General features: G+C 42.1%; 1 protein-coding gene across 1 annotated transcript; it reads left to right on the top strand.

The window, feature by feature from the left end:
- The first annotated feature begins 599 nt into the window (after positions 1–599).
- LOC134639088 (granzyme K-like) lies at positions 600–7,924 on the top strand. Its single transcript, XM_063490128.1, has 5 exons — positions 600–666; positions 3,241–3,382; positions 4,244–4,382; positions 7,182–7,451; positions 7,583–7,924. The coding sequence occupies exons 1-5, from the start codon at positions 603–605 to the stop codon at positions 7,745–7,747; spliced, it is 780 nt and encodes a 259-aa protein (XP_063346198.1). The 5' UTR covers positions 600–602; the 3' UTR covers positions 7,748–7,924.
- Positions 7,925–18,453: the final 10,529 nt, after the last annotated feature.

Here is an 18,453-nt window from a genome sequence, read left to right as displayed (position 1 = left end):
CTATATGTATGTGTTATGAGAGTGTGAGTGATGTGGATGTCTAAATTGTGGAATAAAATGTTTTGGCACAGGTGGCTAGAAGGGAACGGGGGGGGGGGATGCCTCCCCTGCACCCCAAGGCCCTACTCGTGTGGGTAGGTGTGGTGGAGCGGGAAGAGGGAGGCATTACTTAACACTCTGTTTTTGTCATTAGTAATTACAACCTGACCTTTTTAATAATATGTATCACTGTGAACTTGGTTGAAGCCACACAGTGGCCACAAAATATAGTAAATACCACCATCTATTGGTGTAGCATGAAAACTTAGTGTCAGTGCCACAATGGGAGTAGGGTCATAAAAATAGAGAGTTTTAATCAATTTACTCCAAAAAAGTCTTTGAGGACTGTCCCTCATTTACAGAGAGATATTAATTGCAGTGGGGACAGAAATTAATAATATACTTGACCACAGCTTAGTAACCATTTTACCGTCTGTGTGGATATATTAATTTTGCTGACTCATTAATTCTGTGGTCAAACCACATCCTTGCAGCTCAACGTATAAAACTGAGCATCACAGTGAGTTTCAACATTCAACATCTGATCACAGAGGTAAGAAGAAATGTCCTGCCTGAGGAATTTCAGTGTTTTCATCTCATGCATGTTTTTCTTCATCATCCAGCCAGGCAAGAAATTTCCTCTATTTTATTTTACATGTATTTTTAAAATAATATCTTTTTCCCCATCTTGAAAACATTTTGAATGCAAAACATCCGTGATGTCTGAAACAGATACTACAGAGCAACGCAAGGGACATGGGAGAAAAAAAATGAATAAGATGAACTTTTGCGAGATCTCACAAAACTTTGAACTGGTGGGTAGACGTCTCCGAAAACATCGGAGCAATTTTGCAAAAATGTGATGTCTTGAAGTTTACACGGCTACATTCTCACCTGAAAATATCTTAAAAGTTTATTTTGTGACCCAGAAATAGAATATTAAAACTAGCTGCCACCATTGTTGGAAACTGGAATTGGCTGCACCGCACTAGGAATTCTGGGATAGTTGACAAGCCAGGCGACGAAGGCTATCCCAAATTCATGGGCTGCATCCTCCTGAGGCCACATTTGTAGGCCGATTACGTCACAGCGATGCGACGAAGGCTGCCCAAATTCGTAGACTACTCCGAATCCAGCCAACAAATGCGTCCTCCTTTTCCCTGAATTTGAAGGATGGGTCGGGTGTATGCTTCGTGGCCCACCATATCCCAGAATTCATAGCGCGGCCCAGTTTCCAACAATGGCGGGGGCAAATAAGTTTTAATATTACTCTTATTACTCTTTCTGGGTCACAAAATAAGCTTTTAACATATTTTCAGGCGAGAATGTAGGTGTGTAAACTTCAGACATCTGTTACCCGCCAGTTTGAAGTTTTGCGAGATCTCGCAAAAGTTCATCTTTTTTTTTTTTCTCCCATGTCCCCTGTGGGGCTCTGTAATATACTACTGTGTTACATCTATTAAATGTATTACACGCATTACACATGTATTATAAAGCAGTTGTCACACGGTGTTTTATGTCTGTGAAGGTTCTCAGTCATCCAGGTCATCGTAGTCTAAGGAGGTCTAAGGAGCTTGGAAAGAAAAGCATCTGGACTTCTTTGAGTTGCTTGAAGACGTTTCACCTCTCATCCGAGAAGCTTGTTCAGAGTGTGTGGGTGTTAAGGCGCTCAATCACATCCTGGGCCATCTGACTTCAGGAAATCACATAATAGGGTGGGGCTAGGTTTCACAATGAGTTCACCCGAAACCTTGGCTGATTGTCTCCAAAAGTTGATTCTGTTCATCTGGACGTAGCGTTTTGTGGGAGAAACGTTTCGTCACTCATCCAAGTGACTTCTTCAGTCTCAGCTGACTGCAGGTTTCCCCAATCTTATAAACAGTACATTTGCATAATGACTGAAACCAGCCCACTGAAGGAACAATGGGCTGGGAGGTCAGTTCCTTAATCATAATTATGCAAATTCTCATGACCATTGATCAACAACCACTGACCAAAACCCACTGATCAAAGCCCACTGATCAATGGCCATGAGTACCAGTCACAGAGAGTTGGGGAATGGCTGCAATCACAGCATTGTAAGATGGCGAAAGATGTACCCTTAGGCCCCCTCCTCGATTCAGAGATGGTCTTTCCCTTTTCACGTAAATGGCCTCCTTGACTCCACGCTCAAACCAGCGTTCCTCCCTGTCCAGGATGTGTACCTCCTCATCATTGAAAGAGTGTCCACTGGCCTGTAGGTGTAAATAGACTGCAGAGTCCTGGCCTGACGAGGTAGCTCTTCTGTGTTGTGCCATCCGCTTCTCCAGAGGTTGTTTGGTGTCCCCGATGTATAAATCCTGGCAATCCTCCTGGCACTTAACAGCGTACACTATGTTACTCTGTTTGTGTCGGGGGACCCGATCCTTGGGGTGGACCAATTTTTGACGCAGCGTGTTTAGGGTTTTAAAACCCACAGAGACCCGGTGTTTAGAAAAAAATGCGTCTCAACTGTTCCGATACTCCTGACACATATGGGATCACTACAGGTTTTCGCTTGGGCAGCGGTTGTCCTTCTCTCCTGGATCGGCTGGAGCTAAGGGTACATCTTTTGCCATCTTACAATGCTGTGATTGCAGCCATTCCCCAACTCTCTGTGAATGGTACTCATGGCCATTGATCAGTGGGCTTTGATCAGTGGGTTTTGGTCAGTGGTTGTTGATCAATGGTCATGAGAATTTGCATAATCATGATTAAGGAACTGACCTCCCAGCCCATTGTTCCTTCAGTGGGCTGGTTTCAGTCATTATGTAAATGTACTGTTTATAAGATTTGGGGAAACCTGCAGTCAGCTGAGGATGAAGAAGTCACTTGGATGAGTGACGAAACGTTTCTCCCACAAAACGTTATGTCCAGATGAACAGAATCAACTTTTGGAGATTTACTTTCCTGGATGATTGAGAATGCATCAAGATACTTGGCTGATTGTGACCCACACCCGTTTTCACACCTTGGCTTGTGTGATTAGGTAGAGGATCATTAGGGGGTCCATTGTCCCTGTTGGGTGGGACACTCCCTAAAGGCTTAAACATGGGACTCTCCACCATTTGACCTTAGAACTGAAGAAGCTTCTCGGATGAGAGGTGAAACATCTTCAAGCAAATTTGATTTAAACATGGGCTGATTTTGTTATGTGACTGGATTTTTTTTTTCTTACTTTAGGTCATGGTTCTGAGATTATTGGAGGGAAAGAAGTCGAGCCACACTCACTGCCTTTCATGGCTCACGTGAAAAGTGAACGATTTACATGTGGCGGGACATTAATCCATCCACAGTGGGTCCTGACAGCTGCCCACTGCACTGAGTAGGAACACTTACTTTTCTTAAACTTTCAAATCAAAATATTGCAATATTTATGTTTAACTGACTGTGTGAAAAACAATACATAAAGAGATTTAACAAGAGATCACAAGGAAAAGGTCTGTAAGACATGACTTGATCTGACAGCTTGGTAGATTAACGAAACCACAGGTTGATTACACTCCAAGAAATGACAAAAAAAAAAAATCATTTTTCTATTCTAGCCTTCAAAATATTCATAAAAATACATAAAATATAAATAAGATAAATACATATAATCCTCTTTAAAGGTATTTTTGTTACCCTAGCTTTAGATATAGAACAAGAAAGGAGACACTAAAATGTGTCAGTTTATTTTGTCCAGAATCTTTTCAAGCATCATATAATACATTTTATTACAGTTATTAATGTATAACTGTCTAAAATGAATGGAGAAAATAAAAAATACAACATTTACAGCACTGGGAAATAAGTTATTGTTCATTTTTTATTCATGGATTGTCCATTTTCTTGTATGTTGTATCTTCACAGTTGTATCTTCTGAGTATTTTGTTTGCAATAGTCATTGTCTGAGAGACAAAATTGCACTCAGTTAAAAAAAAATAGACATCACAGCTACATACACATGAAATATGTAATATATTTCATAATCTAAAACACTTTATAATGTTGAAATTTTCATTCAGCTATGGGAAGTATCTTGAAATTCATTTAAGCTTCAATAACAGCACAGTTAAAATTTTATACATATAATGGGGACACTATGATTATTGTATGATTGTTTTACAAACTCCTGACCATTTTACCATGGTCCATTTTACCACCATGTTACCATTTTATATACATGAACTGTCTTTGTTTACAGTATGACTCTAGTGATACTGGGAGCGCACTCCCTCAGGAAAGTGGAAGTTGATTCTTGGCAGGTCAGAGAGGTTGAGAAACAATTTCCTCATCCTGACTTTTCCTTGGTAACCACGGTCAATGACCTCATGTTGCTCAAGGTAAGCTGATCATTTACTGATAAATACCAAGTGAAGTAAAAGATAAACCCAGAAAAAATATTTATTAATTTAATTAATGTAAGTATTTTGTTTCTAAGAAACATGTATCTTTTTTATTGTTATTAATTTATCTTCTGTCCCTTGAAGCGGACATAAGGTCTTGTTAGATCACAAAATGATATGATGAAGCAAAGTCATACTTAGAACTGTTAGGGAATGAGGTGGAGGAGGGCCAGACATTAGAGCAAGGAGTGAAAGTTCAGAAGGAGGACATACCAGCTTTTGAGGAGCCTGAGAAGGAGCAAAATGAGAACAGACAGAGTTCATTGACGATAAGAAGTATTGTTCTTATCGTCAATGAACGATAAGAACAATCGTCAGTGTTCTGTTATCTTATAGTCAACCATAATGCTTTAATGTAAACACAGCACATGTAACCTTGCCTCTGCATACTATCCTGGGTCTGTTTGTGGTAGCATTGGTTACATTCATTACATCTTTGCAAATGTTGTTAAAGCTAAATGTCACTTCATCCTTAGTTGATTAGAATCTTTCATTTGTTTATACTTACCATTGTGTGTTCCTCTGTGCATGTCCTGTCTGTGAAACAGGTATATGGGAACGGCCACCCCAGTACTTCCTATTTTTTATAGGATATGATGTCATTGATCATGTCAATCGGGTGTAACCAAATGAAGGGGTGTTTCTTCTGTGTAAAATTGTTTATTTCCTTTAAACTAACCTCATGAGTCGGACTTTGTGCAGAGATTGACTTTTCAGACCATTTAGTTGTGTGAATGAGTTTGTTAAGTGGAACAATGATTTTATTCCTGTTTCTTTGTCTAAACTGTGTTCTTTAGTCTACCCAGTTTTCTCAATAGTGGAGGTTAATGAGGTTCAGATGTGAATGGAATTCTGTATAAGGCAGGTGAGACTTTGACTGCCAGGTTCTTATGTTTTGTGAAACAATTGTTGAAAGGCATTGCTGGAAAATAAAGAACACTTAAAAGAAACAAAATTCAGTTTGATTAAATTCAGTTCAAAAGGCTCTTATCTCGTCTTCTAGATATCGTCTAAAATGTCAGAGACCTGCAGTTACTCGTAGGGCTGCCACAAAACTTACTAAAAATAAAGACAAGATGATAGTTTATTAAATTTTAATGAAATCTGCAGATTGTTTAGGTGAAGTTTAATAAACTCAGCCGTCTGCTCCTTGCTATCTAAAATATAACAGGACACCGGAGTATATTCTTGAGCGTCTCACACTTCGGATAATCAGTTGTCTGCTTGACGTTTATTCAGCTGTGTAAAAACTATAACTTTAATCTCAGCCAAACTGTAGTGGCTATCTTTGTTTCTTTTTGGAGTTCTCTATTTTTCTTATACCTAAAATAAGACCCTGGATGGACAAGAGACTGTTTTACGCGTCGGTTTGTGCAACAGCGACGGTAAAACCATTGTGTCGCTCCGCCATTCGCTTGTTTTATTTTTTACAAACCTTTCACAATAAAAGCACCATATCCTTTTCAGGCTTTTCAAAAATAAAAGATGTAATAACTATAAATGGCGCTAACACAAACAATAACATTTTTAAGTTATCTAAGTGACTTATATATCATGTTTAACCTGAGTAGCGAAAGACGGCGGTGGGTTTGAAAATGATTTGCCAGGAGTCTGGTGTTCTCACCGGCTCTAGTGAGCCTTGAACCCCGGCTAGCTATCGAGCTGGTGGGTAACAGACGTCTCCGAAAACGTTGGAGCGCTTTTGAAAATATGTGGTGTCTTGATAAACTGAGCCGATATTTGAGGTTTACACAGTTACATTCTCGCCTGAAAACATGTGAAACGTTTATTTTGTGGCCCAGAAAGAATAATAAGAGTAATCTTAAAACTAACTAGCTGCCGCCATTGTTGGAAACTGAGCAGGGCCACGCTGGGCCGCGCTATGAATTCTGGGACACAGCTTCTTCTTCTTCGGGGTTTAACGGCAGCTGGCATCCTTGTACATGCAGTGCTGCCATCTTCTGTTTCAGTCCGTTATTACACTCTTAAATCCTACTACTTATTCCTGCGTCTTTTGGGATCTTACAAAGCTTCAAACGACGCGTCGACTGTTAAATTAGTCATCGACGATTTTGATAGTCGACGTAATCGTGACTGGTCGACTAATCGTGGCAGCCCTAGTTAATAGCTCCTGTTATTATGGGCTGTGGGTCCCTGCTCAGGCTCCTCAAAAGCTGATATGTCCTCTGAGATTTCCTGACATTGGTTGAAAATGTGAGGTAAATCCTGCTGTCCACTACAAACGACAATAAATAAGTTTTGTTTTGGAAGGGGTAAAACTACTGTGCATTTCTGAAATCCTACTAAATCAAAGCTGAGGCTCTCAAATTGAAGAAAAAAATGTAAGTTTAAGCAGCAGAATTATAATATCTATAAAAAACATTAAAAAAAATATCACTTAACCTCGGCTTTGGCATAAAATATAGATTGCATAAATGGTGGTTGACAGTGCAGTCTCAGACTCATGTCCCTGATAGAGGACAAATATTAATTGCTGGGTATTACTAGGAGGATAAAAGGTAAAAACAGACTTATTCTCTTTAATGTATAATGTATTTTTGTGTATATATAATTAGATTTTTCAATAACTTACAACACCTGTTGTCCATTTACAAAACAAAATGTATAAATACATGAGTAGGGTTCAAGGCTTTAGCACAGTGCTGCATGAATACTTACGTCATGACCTGCTCTGTCATTATCAGTATGTAACATGTCCATTTAATTGTTGCTCAGCTTAAGGAACCAGTGACGCTAAACGAGACAGTGAAATGTCTCTGGTTGGGCAACACTGTCGAGGAGCCTCCAGCTGGCAGCAAATGCATGGTGGCTGGATGGGGACTAACCAAAAACAATGAACCATCTGATGTCCTCATGTCTGCCAATGTGACTGTGATCAACAGACAGAAATGCAACTCTCGTGATTATTACAACCATCACCCTGTTATCACCAGTGACATGATATGTGCTGGTTCTACTGGTAAAGAAAAGGCTGATGCCTGTAGAGTAAGTATATAAAATGTGTGTATTTTTATTTATTTTCTGAATTAAACGGGCATTCGGCTTAGCACCCTTTTGGCTTTTTCACATCCACAAGCAGTCAAAGAATGACTACCATGTATTTGTTCTTCCTGCAGGGGGATTCAGGAGGGCCACTGTTGTGTAATGGGGTGCTGGTTGGAGTTACTTCTTTTGGAAAGAAGTGTGAGAGTAAAAAGAACGTACCGGGAGTCTACGCATTCGTCTCAAACAAACAACTCAGCTGGATCAAAGAAACAATGAAGTCATATGAAATGCCATGAATCCACAGGCATCAATACATATGAGCTAAGCGAGACAAAATTCTTGAATGCTTTTACGCTTAATCTAGTACTGCTTTCACCATAGAAACTACACCTATATGATATCAGCCCTTAGTACTTTCCACTGCAGAAACATAAATCCAAATCGTCTTTTTAGCCTCTCTCTAGGGCAATCATTGTGATGGTTTGTGGATTATTTGATTTTCCAAAACTGTATTTTGGTTGCTGTTACTGTAGAGTCTACATAAATGTGGTTATTTCTGAAAGAATTTCTACAAGAATGGTTCCTAAAATAATTTCTTCTTGCAGTGGAAAATGACCTTTACCCCTTGAAGCCCTCTTTTATTCTCCTACTTGTGAAAAAATAGAACTTACTACTGTTAACTACAAAATTTAGTTAATCTTTTTCCAAATAATATAAAGTAGCCACAAATATGAGTGCTACTTGTTCCAGCAGATGTCTGCTACTACTGCAATAAAATCAAGTAAACAGTTTTTTTTTGTTGTTTGTTTGCTTTTTGAGCATGATAAGATTAAAAAAAATTTTGATAAAGATTTTTTTTTTTTAAACAAAGATTTGTTCTTGAAAACCCCCAGGCAACATTTTTATATACCTTTATCTATTATCTATTTTCTAATAAAGCTAATGGCATGAATAAAAAACAGATGTTTCCTTCTCGCTTTCATTATTTGTACTGCAATTCTTTTAAAATTCTGTCTTTTTACACTAACTCTGAAACTTTAAAAATGTTCGTGATCCAAAACTGACAGTCTTTTGTTTTTAGTATTCAAACTGATTAACTTTTGATGGCTAAGAAACATTTTAGTAATTGTATTTTCAGGAAACAAACCAGCAGATGCAAAGTAATCTTCCGCATCCGTATGAGACACTCTGGATTCTCAATCGACTCCAATAGAATGCCACTCGCGTCAGTAACACACGCTCCAGCCGTTCATTACAGCCCTAACCTTAACCTTAATCATAACATGATCATGATCGCTTTGGAAAACAAAGCAATCATGATCAGAACGTAAAACACATTTACATGTATAGATTCATTCCAAATGGCTCTCATGCCTCCGAACATAACAAGGATTTGCCACATAGCATTGGTATGTTACATGTTGGGATGAGAATGTGTTGCCCTTGGTGGCAGGGCTATAGCTCCCCACATCTACTATAAGAGAGTTACATGGAGAAACCTTGTGAATACAAGGGTGCTCACACACATACAGGTGTGCACATTTGTGTTCACAACTAAAAACCTGGTTGTACAGATTAAAGACATCATGTGTTGTTGGTCTTGAGTGCTGCTCAGTAAAATTCAATATTTATTTTTTTACTGTTACTTATCTTTGTTGTTGCTGTGGTTTCCCTACTGTTGTTCTCTTTTTGCTTGATTTTTTTTTCAGTAGGTGATCAAAGAGACTTTTAGTGACTTTCTCTCTGCATGTTTTCTCCACTCAAGGCTGGTAGTCATCATAAGAATCTTCTGTGTAAAGAAAAAAACTTGAAAAGGACGCTGAATAAGTGAAAATTATGTCAAAGTTATCCAATTCTTTAAAATGAGAACTGCTTTACAGCTTTGCATGTCTGAGTTTAACACAGTCCACAGTGATTTAGTCTTGTGCAGCTACTAAAACAAGCTGGTTTAGTTCATCTCCTTTAAAGACTGCCCATTCTTTAAACCATCTGTCTTCTGAGTGGCTGCCCCTCATAAACGTAAGGTGTGGACAGCAGATTGGCGGGACTTCAGCAATTTCAGCCAAAATTATTCATAACAAGCAAGAATTAATGGCTTGTTTTGGACAGACATGACTTGGAATCACACTGCTACACCACAGTATCCTTCTTCATTTCTTCATATTACCATATAAGAAAAACTCAACAACAAAAACAAACACACACCAGAATTTGAGAATAGAAATCCCGCCTACTGCAGCTCCCTCCTTGCTGTTCTAAACTCCTTACACCAGAGAAACATAGACACATGCATGTACTTACACATGTACTTCATTAGTTAAACCAAAACAAAAAAAACAGGCCTCGATCCTCATACTCATTATATTCCCAGGGTTGCATTATTAGTACGCCTTTCTCTAGCTGCTAATCTGTTTGCTGAGGAACGGTCTGGCAGCCTCCACTGTTGTCCACAAACACCCAGTGGTCCAATCTTACCTGGCTGACTGGGGATCCCCAATGGCCCCCACTTACCATTTTCTCCTTTGGGACCTGGGATTCCCAGCTCAGACTCGTCAGGAAGTTCTGTGGACACACATTTTAAAACGGTAATAATACATTTTATTTTAGTTGCTTATCAAAACACTAAAGACACGAGACGGTCAAAAAGAATGATTCATCAATGATTTATCATTATTCATTAATAGCACACATCATTTCAGGGTTGGTAACTTGGAATATGTGTGTACTTTTATTATGTTTTAGGAGCTATTTAAAAAGAAGATGATAGGCGATTACAGCTGATATATATAAATATATATTTTTTGAAAAGATAATGATGATGTGACACACCTTTTCTCCTCTTTCCCCTTTACTACCTGGCAGGCCCTGTAGTGAAATATAAAAAAGTGTAAAGATAAATAACAAGCTGTAAGGACAGGTAAGACTTTATGTGATATTTATCTCCTAAGAGTTACTGTAGGTCTCACAGGACCTGGGGGGGCCCTTTCTCCTATAGGCCCTGGGCATTTCTTGGAAACCCTGTTTATACATGATAAATAGAATAGGCTGTGTCTGATTCACTGTATGCTTATGCATACAGTGAATCAGACACAGTCAGACAATGTAATTAAGTTACATACTGCATTCGTTTTTTAAAAAGTGTACTGTGTAATAACTACTTTTTTGAGTAATGACCGAGCACTGATCACAACAAAGAAGGGGAAATACCTCCAACATGCACAAACATTTGACCACACAGCATGCAATTCATGTGCAACATGTAATGTAACATGCATGTAATGTGCCTGTAATGTCTGATATGTTGCTTAGCAATGGTGGTGACTCTCAAAGTGGAACCAGTGAGAATCCAGTGAATATCAATGAGAGAATTCATAAGGAATTGAATTAAAGTGATATCGATGATTGAATAAGAATTGCTAAATTGGTAACAACTCCCATCCCTAAACCTCACTGTATAAAAAATAAAAGAACCAAATGAACAGCAGTTGAGCTGAATGTTGTTTTCTGTGTTGAACTACAGTGACAATACTTCAAAGTTTGATTAATAAAGATACTTTGTCCTGAGAGTGGTGCTAGAGGACAGCTTATGTAGTGTCTAAAAGGAAAAAGGTTCATTCACAGTCTAAACTGTTCCCTGATGATAAGACGCACTTTCTCAAACTCTGTGTCATTGCCCAAACTGTTGTTTTTGACCTAAAATTGGCAGCAAAGGCAAAAATGCACATAAATAGATGAAAATGAATTTACGCTTTACCCTGGATCCAGTGATGCTGGGTGCACCACTGTTACCTTCCACACCTCTGATGCCCTGTGAGGCATGTAGCAGAGAGATGGGAACAGAAACAGAGCTCAGCTTAATATGTTCTGTACTGACTGAGATCAAGCAGCTCACCTTGGCACCTGTGATTCCCTCCTCCCCTTTTTGACATGGAGGATTTGAAGTGGGTCTAATAAACACATTGCAATGTGGAGAGAAACATCCCAGCCAAACACTATAATGATCTCTGAAATTTGGCCACCGCCCTCACTTCTTATATACACACACACACACAGACACTCTCAAACAAAGAACATTCCACAGCACATTATATATCCCTTTACCTTCAGTCCAGCTCATCCTTGACCCACTCCCACTCTAAGAAATGTTACGACCACCGGTCACCTCCCTTGAGCCTGGATGCCTGGATGTCTTCAACTTACAATGGGCCCTCTGTGAAGGTGCAATAAAACCTGGGACCCACTTGTCATAACATTCTACATGCATGCATACAACTGGTGACAGAAGTGATCTTGTTATACAGTGGCTTGCAAAAGTATTCGGCCCCATTGAACTTTTCCACATTTTGTCAAATTACAGCCACAAACATGAATCAATTTTATTGGAATTCCACGTGAAAGACCAATACAAAGTGGTGTACACGTGAGAAGTGGAACGAAAATCATACATGATTCCAAACATTTTTTACAAATAAATAACTGCAAAGTGGGGTGTGTGTAGCAGGTTGAAAAGGCTACATGTTTATTTTTGTAAGAAAACTAATTACCCCCTTATTTTTTGTTTATTATTGTGTTGCCAGACCATGGTTATATGTCATTATGCCAGTAGATGGTGCTCTTGCACTGCTGTGGAACTACCAGAGAGACTCTAGCTATAGGCTCTGCGCATGCGCAGCTCAGAAATAAATGAGCTCCGGCCTGAGCAAGACGCTAACTTCGGTGTCCTCTCTATTAATCCACAGTTTGCTCATGTTTGGCTACGCAGTGCTCTCTAGCCTGTGTGCCGCTTGCTGCCGGTCCAGATTCCCCTAGGTCTGGTGCCGGTAACAACTGGGGGCTCGTCCGGGATCGTCTAGTGGTGACGTGTGTGCCAAACGACCAGAACTGGTGTCCAAAGTCTCAGGGAAGGCTGCATTGAGTGCGTCATCCAGGGAGCCCAGGTCACAGTCAAAACGGCAAGATGGCCACTGTTACCCCACGGCGGTTGTTGATAGTAAAGATCCAGAAAAGACTTTGTGATTTGAGTGTGAGCCAGCTGCGCACTGTTCTTTCTTCAGTGGAGGATGGCAGCATGACTCGCAATCTTGATGGCTTAAGTGAACCAGAACTGTATGAACTGATCATCGAGTACATCAGAGGTGAAAAGTTGAGAGCGTTGGAGGATGAAGGTATGGCCCAGCTCCTGCTCCTCGACGACATCGTGAGTGACCTGCTGTCAACGGACGTCGGAGGGGCTGGAGATCATCTGGCCGTGCCGCTTGAGATGGAAGATATTCCTAACCAGCAGCAGGAGTGCCATACTTCACCCCACACTGACTCCACACATCCTGACAGACATCTGTCTATGCCAGCTGACCACATCCCCACTCCACCATCACACCCTAACACAGACTCTCACACACAGCCCATTCTACCGCAGGACAGAGACATCTCCACCTTTCCCTCATCCATGCTAAGAGACACTGATATGCCCACCAAGAACTTCAACATCCCAGCTTCAGCGTCACCGGCGCCTAGTGTCGCTGGGGTTTCCCCTGGCAGGGTGAGTCGTTCGTCCAGAGGATATGACCAAGTTTTGAGTCTCAGTGATGTGGCAGCTTTGTTTCCACGCAGAGAATTCAAGTTGCATGGTGGACAAATTTCAGATCTTGGCTCGGATATGTCCTACAGTAGTCTGTGCAAACAAATTGATGAGGGGTTACAAGAAGGGTTTACTGAGTGTGAAATAATCAGAACCGTGCTAAAGATAATGAAGCCTGGTACTCTCAAGGAAATGTTAACCAACAAAGATGATTTGACAGTTGATGGTTTGAAGAAACTTCTCCGCTCTCATATTCGAGACAAGAATAGCGCTGAACTCTTTCAAGAGCTAAGTAATGCTAAGCAGCAAGACAAAGAGAGTGCACAGCAGTTTTTGTACAGAATTATAGGGTTAAAACAGCGTGTACTATTTGAGTCACGACAGCCTGGTGCAGACTTTAACTATGACAAAAAGCTTGTGCAGGGCACATTTCTTCACACACTTTATCAGGGGTTCAATGAAAAAAACAACTATGTGAGACAAGACCTCAAACCTTTTCTTAATGACTTGCAGGTTAGTGACGACTCTTTGCTTGAACAGATTACAAAGTCCACCAGTGAGGAAGCTGAGAGACTGAGGCGACTGGGTACAACATCTAAAACCAGACCTGTGACTGTAAGTGCCGCTCAGCTTGGTAACACTGACTTGACTGAGCAAGCGAAGGTTGACACTGAGCTACAGGCTAACCGTGCAGCTATTAGAGAACTGACTGCCCAAGTGTCTTCACTGACCAGACAGCTAACTAAAGTGGTGAGCCAGACTGATAGTGTGGCACCTGGAGACTCCTGCTCGCCCCTGAACCACCCTCCAACACCTCCAGCTGAGAGCCGGGGCAGATGTGGTGATTGTGTACAGCAAGGCAAAGTGAGCTGCCCCCATTGCTTTGTGTTTGGCCAGCCAGGACACCGGGCTATTGGCTGCCTGCGGCATAAGGTGTCGGGAAACGGGGTGAGGTCACTGGAGAGGGGCTGCCAGTGACCGAACACGCCGAGGAGTTCCCAGCACACACCAGTTTTGCTAAAACTTCAAGTGTGGTGAGACCAAATGCACCCAGTCATGCACCACCAATGAAACCCACTGCACAGCTTATTGGGAACAGATGTATGGTCTCATGTGCCATCAATGGAGTACCACTTAAGATGCTGCTTGATTCAGGGGCCCAAGTGACTATGGTATCAAGAGCGTGGATAGAGAAAAACATCCCCCACATTAAGATCAAGCTACTCGAGTCCCTCCTTTCAGACCAACCTCTGGAAATAGCGGCAGCTAATGGTACAGATGTTCCATTTGATGGGTGGGCAGACACGGAACTTCAAATTCAGAGTGTGAACTATGGGCATGTCGCCATACAAGTGCCAGTGCTTATCAGTCAGCACAACCTTAACTGTCCTATTTTAGGCAGCAATGTAATAGCTGAAATCCTAAAAACCAATAAAGAACAGAGAGGTGGGGCTGACCTTTCTGCGCTCCTCAAAGAAGCTTTAAGTGTCAGCAGCAGTGCAGTAGATGCTCTAGTTTCAGCACTTCAGATGCCCACCCCTGATGAAATAGATCCTGAGTGTAGTGTGAGAACAGGAAAAAAAGGTGTAATGATTCCTGCAGGACAGATTTGTGAAGTAAAGTGTAGAGTCAGAGAATGGCCAAGAGGTGGCCCACGACTCTTCCAACCAAATCTAGAGAACAGCTGCCCTGAGGGCTTGGAGTTGTTCCCAGCTTTGGTAGATGTCCCCAGTGGGTTGACAAAAATTGTTAAGATTCCCATTCAGAATCCTACCAAACATGACATTTTTCTCTCCAAAAGAACCATCTTAGGTACATTGGAAGAGGTGACTGAAGTAAAACCTGTCAAGTATCTCTCTGCTGACACCGGGTCATCAGCCCATACAAATGTAAAAGTGTGTTCAGTTCAGCTAGGTAACGAAAAGCACCAGACGGAAGTCAATGAAGTTCAGAGATGGCATCCACCTGTTGATTTGTCCTACCTGACGGAGGATGAACAAAGGGTAGTTAGAGACATGTTATATGAACAGTCAGATGTTATACCCAAAGTGACTCTGACATTGGTTGCATCCCAAGCTTGCAGTTGAAAATTAATCTGAAAGACGATACGCCTGTCCAGACATCCTACAATTCGGTCCCCAAACCTTTGTATAAAGAGGTAAAAGAATATGTTCAGAATTTGCTGGACAACGGCTGGATCAGAAAGTCCACATCACCCTACTCATCTCCGGTGGTGTGTGTCCGAAAGAAAGACAAAGGTTACGCTTGTGTATTGACTTTCGGGGCCTTAACCGTAAAACCATTGCTGACCGCCACCCACTACCACGCATCCAAGACCTGCTGGATAATTTGGGGGGCTATTCATGGTTTTCAATACTCGACCAGGGTAGTGCGTACCACCAGGGCTTTGTTGATGAAAGCTCAAGACACCTGACTGCATTCAGCACGCCTTGGGGGTTGTACGAGTGGATCCGCCTCCCATTTGGCCTTACCAACGCCCCAGCAGCATTTCAGAGATGCATGGAGGGGGTCCTTGATGGTCTGAGGGATGAGTGCTGCTCACCATATTTAGATGATGTGCTTTGCTTTTCCAAGACTTTTCATGACCATGTTGATGATCTGAGGCGTGTGCTTTGCCGCCTGCGGGAGCATGGTGTGAAGCTACGTCCCAAAAAATGTGAACTGTTTAAGCGTCAGGTCAGGTATGTTGGGCGCTTGGTGACCAGTGAAGGTGTCCAGATAGACCCAAAAGATCTCGAAGCAGTGGAACATTTGAGAGACAGAGAGCCAAAGAACGTGGGAGAGGTCAGAGCCCTCCTAGGATTTCTAGGTTATTACAGGACGTTCATTCAGGACTTTTCTAGAATAGCGAGACCACTGTTTAAGCTTATTGAGAGTCCCAGTGATCCTAGCCTGCAATGTAGCTCAACTAGAGCCAAAATCAAGTTAAAGCGCACAAATGGTGGTCAGCTTCCATCCAAAACACCAGTACGATGGACAGCAGAACATCGTACTGTGGTGTCACGTCTGGTGGATATGTTAACCAGTCCACCTGTCCTGGCTTACCCAGATTTCAGTTTGCCCTTTGTGCTACACACAGATGCATCAAATGAAGGCCTGGGGGCTGTGCTTTATCAGCAACAGGGGGAAAAGCTCTGTGTCATTGCTTATGGTTCCAGAACACTCACGCCCGCTGAGAAAAATTACCATCTCCATTCTGGCAAGCTTGAATTCCTTGCCCTGAAGTGGGCAATTTGTGATAAATTTAGGGATTACCTCTACTATGCACCCACTTTCACAGTGTACACAGATAATAATCCCCTCACATACATCTTGAGCACAGCAAAGTTAAACGCTGTGGGACATCGGTGGGTGGGCGAATTAGCTGACTTCCATTTCACTGTAAAGTATAGACCAGGCAAGTCCAATACAGACGCTGACACGCTCTCCCGCTATCCATTGCCACTTCAGGAACACCTCATGGAGTATACTGAGACACTGTCCCCAGAAGTGGTTTCTGCAATCTGGCAAGGAGACAAAGCCATGAGAGACGGTGATGTACCATGGGTGGCTGCACTGCACTGTGTTGATGACACACCCCCTGAAGGTGCCCCTGTCATCACCCCAGAAAACATCAGGGCTGCGCAGAGGGAGGACCCCCCTATCTGTGAGGTGATAAACTTGAAAAAAAGTAGATGGAGTCCTAATAGTAAAGACAAGAGACAGCTAGGACAAGAGACACGTAGGCTAGTACATGAATGGAACAGACTTGTACTCGAGAAAGAAATACTATACAGACAGACTGGACAAAGAAAGCAGCTGATTCTACCCAGTAAGTTGAAGCAAACTGTACTGAGACACCTGCATGATATGGGACATGTTGATGCTGACAAAGTCATTCAGTTAGCAAGGGAAAGGTTTTACTGGCCTTTTATGCAGCGTGAAATTGAGGACTATGTCATTCGCCAGTGCCCTTGTATCAAACAGAAACAGCCCAGTGTCCCAGAGAGAGCGCCAATGGGCTCGATAACAACCAGTGCCCCCTTTGAACTCATTTCGGTTGACTATTTACATCTAGAACCAAGTAAAGGTGGCTTCGAGTACATTTTAGTTTTGGTTGATCATTTTACCCATTTTGCCCAAGCTTACCCGACTAAGAATAAATCTGGCAAAACAGCAGCTGAGAAAATCTTTCTTGACTTTATTCCGCGTTTCGGGTACCCTGAAAAGCTGCATCATGACCAAGGCCGGGAGTTTGAGAACAACCTTTTCCAAAGACTCCAACAGCTGGCAGGAATAGGCCACTCTCGAACAACCCCCTACCACCCACAGGGAAATCCTGTTGAGCGTCTAAATAGAACACTTCTACAAATGCTACGGACTCTTCATGAGGAGAAAAAGGCAGAATGGAAGGATCATTTGCCCCATATAGTCCATGCATATAACTGCACGAGACATGAAGCAACGGGCTATTCACCTTTCTTCCTCCTTTATGGAAGAGCCCCACGCTTGCCTGTTGATCTGCTTTTTGATTTAAAACCTGAAAAAGAGTCACAGTCCAGACAGGAGTATGCACAAAAGTGGGCTGCACGCATGCAGGAAGCCTATAAAATTGCTTCAGAAAACAGTGCAAAGTCCTCTGCAAAGGGGAAAAAGCATTATGATCAGCACATCAAAGGCATCGCACTGCAACCAGGAGATTGAGTGCTTGTCAGAAACCTCTCTGAGCGAGGTGGTCCAGGCAAACTCCGTGCCTACTGGGAAAAGAAAGTTCACAGAGTTGTTGAGAAGATTGGAGATGGACCTGTATATAGGGTACAATCAGAAACAGGAGACAAAACCCTTCGTGTCCTGCATCGAAACCTCCTGCTGCTTGTGACTGATTTGCCGGTGGAGCAAGATCAGCAGGGACGTCAGAAAAGACAAACACAAAGACTGGGAGAGACAAACCCCAATGGAACAGTGGAACATGAGTCTGATCATTCGGATGAAGAGGAAGGATACACATACAGCCTGAGAACTATACCTGTGTATCAGTGGAGGAGAGTTAACCCCAAAAGGCCTCAGCCGAGACCACACAGTGAACTGAGGGCTGTAGCTCCTGAGTTTCAGCCAACAAGACACGAAATGGAATCAGTGGAAGTGCAGCAGGGAAGTGCAGTCCCACCAGCTGTATCTACAGAACCAGCAGATTTCCCAATGCCTGTTGTTTCATCCCCAACTGTGGAAACCCAGGAGGAACCTGCAACCGAGGATCTTATGGAGGACACAGGGTCGGAGAGCTGTGTGGATAACAGGGACCCTGCCCCAGAGACACCAGAATGGGATGTGCCACCAATACGGAGGTCGACCAGAGCTGTGAAACCGAGAGAGGTTTTTACATATAGCCAAATGGGACAGCCTTCATATCAGCTCTGGAGACCT

This window comes from Pelmatolapia mariae, linkage group LG12, assembly GCF_036321145.2.
Source record: "Pelmatolapia mariae isolate MD_Pm_ZW linkage group LG12, Pm_UMD_F_2, whole genome shotgun sequence".
NCBI classification, from domain to species: domain Eukaryota; kingdom Metazoa; phylum Chordata; class Actinopteri; order Cichliformes; family Cichlidae; genus Pelmatolapia; species Pelmatolapia mariae.
The sequence above is the reverse complement of the archived record's forward strand: the minus strand, read 5'-3'. Positions and strand labels throughout refer to the sequence as shown.

Coding starts and splice junctions, on each gene's coding strand:
- LOC134639088 (XM_063490128.1), top strand. CDS start 603: ATGTCCTGCCTGAGGAATTTCAGTGTTTTCATCTCATGCATGTTTTTC. Junction 667..3,240: donor TTTCTTCATCATCCAGCCAG/GCAAGAAATTTC, acceptor TTCTTACTTTAG/GTCATGGTTCTGAGATTATT. Junction 7,452..7,582: donor AAAAGGCTGATGCCTGTAGA/GTAAGTATATAA, acceptor TTCTTCCTGCAG/GGGGATTCAGGAGGGCCACT.